Here is a 3,130-nt window from a genome sequence, read left to right on the forward strand (position 1 = left end):
AGGAATTTAGAGTTCTTTAAGGGCCCTCAGGCTAAGGTCAGTTTGTTCATCAACAAATATTTATTGCCTACTGTATACTAGGCAGTATTCTAGAAGCTGGGGGTATAAACCACACTGGCAAGGTCCTGACTGAGCCCAGCCAGGAGTTTCCTGAGCTTCAAGGTCATATTCTCCAAATCTCTATTGCTATCTATCCACTCCTTTCTCCCATTTGTTTCTTCCCCTCCTTCTCCCTCCCACTGCCTCCCAGGCCCTTTCTTCTCTGCTTAAGCGGCAGATACCCCCCCTTTGGTCTCCTGGGCCTCCACCCACCCTGGACTCCATCATTCCAGTCCCGTTGGTGGCTCCTCTTTGAGGGGCCTTGCCTGACCATCCCCTGTCCCAAAGGGCCTCAAGACCAGGTGCCCACGCTGGTGCTTGATGCGGGCAGAACTATCACCAAAACCCTTGCCACACTCTGCACACTTGTATGGCTTCTCCCCGGTGTGTGTGCGCCTATGTTTGACTAGATCTGAGCTCCGGGGAAACTCCTTCCCACAGAAGCCACACACGTGGGGCTGGCTGGGCCCAGAAGGCTGAGCCCGGACTCGGGATCGAGGGGCCGTGGGTGCTGAGCCAGGGGGGTTGTGTGGCCTCAGGAGAGTGGATGGTGGTGGTGGCCGAGCCCGTTCACCACGGTGGGTGCGGAGGTGCTTAACTCGGGCAGAGCTGTCGGCAAAACCCTTGCCGCATTCAGGGCAGAGGTAGGGTTTTTCCCCCGTGTGTACACGATGGTGTTTCACCAGGTCCGAGCTTCGGCGGAAACCCTTGCCACACTCAGGGCACTTGTGGGGCTTGTCACCCGCCAGCGGTGGAGGCGGCTCCCCAGCCTGTGGGCCCCCAGGCTCCGGCTCCAAGCCAGGCAGGCCGAAAGGGCCATCACCCGAGTGCGAAGGGCTTCGAGGCGTCAGCGGGGGACTGGTGCCGAGGGGAGGTGGTGGTGGGCTTGAGCTGGGGGGTGGGCTGGGGATCAGGGGGGCGAGGGGGTAGCCTGGGAAGCTGAAGTCCTGGGGCTCCACATGAGTGAGGCGGTGGCGGAAAAGGGTGGAGCTGAGGCTGAAGGTGCGGGCACACTCCGGACAGGCATGAGGCCTCTCGCCACTGTGGGTGCGGAGGTGCTTGACCCGGGCGGAGCTGTCAGCGAAGCCCTTGCCACACTCAGGGCAGAGGTAAGGCTTCTCTCCCGTGTGCACCCGCAGGTGCTTCACCAGATCTGAGCCCCGGGCAAACTCCTTTCCACACACATCACAGCCAAAAGGCTTGGGCCCCAGGTGACTGCGCTGGTGGCTCAGGAGGCTGCAGCTGAGTACAAATCTTTTGCCACAGTCAGTGCAGATGTATGGCTTATCCTGGGCCTTAGGTCCCTGTGCGGCTGCTGTGGCTGCTCGAGATGGCAGCCGTCGGGGCACCACGGGCCGGGGGGGCTGCTCCCCCCGGTGTGTCCGCTGGTGCTTTATGCGGGCAGAACTGTCGCCAAAGCCCTTGCCACAGACCCCGCACTTGTAGGGCTTCTCGCCCGTGTGTGTCCGCTGGTGTTTCACCAGGTCAGAGCTCTGCCGGAAGCTCTTGCCGCACTCACCGCAGATGGTGGGGCGCTCACCAGCAGGGATCCTGGATCGAGGAATCTTTGGGGGGCCCTGGGCTGGTGGCCGGGCTCTGTAGGGCTTTTCACCACTATGAGTTCGCTGGTGTTTGATACGGGCAGAACTATCCCCAAAGCCCTTGCCACAGACCCCGCACTTGTAGGGCTTCTCCCCTGTGTGGGTTCGCTGGTGTTTCACCAGATCTGACATCTGCCGAAAGCTCTTGCCACACTCGCCACACACGGCAGCCCGATCACTAGCCTGGCCCCAGCGTGGTTCTCCCAGGAGCCGAGGGCCTCTGTCCCGGGCCTGTGGTTTCCCAGGTCCCACTCTCTGGACCCACAAGTCATCCCAGGTCTGAATGCCTTCGGGTTTGAGAGAGGCATTTCCTACTTCATGACCTGGGGCCAAATCTTCCTCTTCCTTGAACCCCAAGTCATCCTCCTGTGGGGCATGTTCAAACTCATCTGGCTGAGAAATCTCCACGTTCTCACTCCCTAGACCTGAGGAAAGAAAAAGGAGTTGTAGACCCTGCCCGTTGGCTCAGCCCCTATCTTTGATAGCAACCTCCCCAGAAAGGCGTCCTTGACCATCTGTGGTTGCGAGGATCTCTCTTGCTCTCTCTCCTCTGAATTTCTGAAGCACTTATTACTGTCTGTGCCTCTCAGTAACAGTAACTTCCTTTTACCGTGCCCTTCATATGTGCCAATAACTTAACCAAGCATTACTGAATCCCTGCAAACAATCCTATAAGGTAATACTGTTAACTACCCCCATTTTACCCAACATGGAGACTCCGAGAATTTAAGTCACTTGCTCAAAGTGAGTTATAAAGTAGCAAAACCAGGTTTCTAACTCAGGTCTGTCTGATTCTCAAGCCTGTGTTAAGCCCTACATTATATTGCCTTCTATTTGCTAATTACATTATATCTTTTTTATATTAGCCCAGTCTGTAACTTATTACTTCAATCATCTTGTGTGTACCTGAGAGGACCCAGACACACACCTGTCCCTCAGGATGGGTAAGAGAGATAGGCACAAAAAATTATAATTGCAGGCTCAGAATAACTGTGCTGTCACGAGACAGAGGAAATAAAGAGACAGGGCTGGGCTTTCACAGCAGAGAAAAGAGTAAACCATGGAAAGGGATGCTGAGACTAGATTAAGCATGTAAGATCTGGATTGAACACTAGGCTAAGGCTTTTAATTAGTAGCAGAAGGGAGCTAGGGAAGGTTTTTGTGAAGGGAGACAGGATTAGATCTGGACTTAGATCAATGTGGCTGCACAGTGCATCACTGGAGAGAAAAGGGCTGAGGGGAGGCTGCTGCAATTGCCGGAATGAGACAGAATGAGGCCTGAAGTAGGGCAGAGGCAGCAAGCCTGCTAATCACTGTCGGGGACGGGGAGGGAGTCCTTGAAATGATGCCCCTCAAGGCCTGGCGCATAGTAGGTGCTCAGAAACACTGGCTCCATCCTTTGGCTTTTGCTCCCCTCCTACCCGCCCGCC

At 55.9% G+C, this 3,130-nt stretch overlaps 1 protein-coding gene across 1 annotated transcript in view; it reads right to left on the reverse strand.

Annotated features, from left to right (window-relative positions):
- ZNF48 (zinc finger protein 48) overlaps positions 1 to 3,130 on the reverse strand; it is a 4,169-nt gene that overhangs the window by 499 nt on the left and 540 nt on the right. Inside the window, exon 3 of the mRNA XM_007452731.1 lies at positions 1 to 2,125. This exon is cut by the window's left edge and continues 499 nt beyond it. Coding sequence (XP_007452793.1) covers positions 324 to 2,125 — 1,802 coding nt within the window. The 3' untranslated portion in view covers positions 1 to 323. The remainder of the gene's footprint in view (positions 2,126 to 3,130) is intronic.

This window comes from Lipotes vexillifer, unplaced genomic scaffold (genome assembly GCF_000442215.2).
Source record: "Lipotes vexillifer unplaced genomic scaffold, Lipotes_vexillifer_v1.1 scaffold426, whole genome shotgun sequence".
Classification (NCBI taxonomy): Eukaryota; Metazoa; Chordata; class Mammalia; order Artiodactyla; family Lipotidae; genus Lipotes; species Lipotes vexillifer.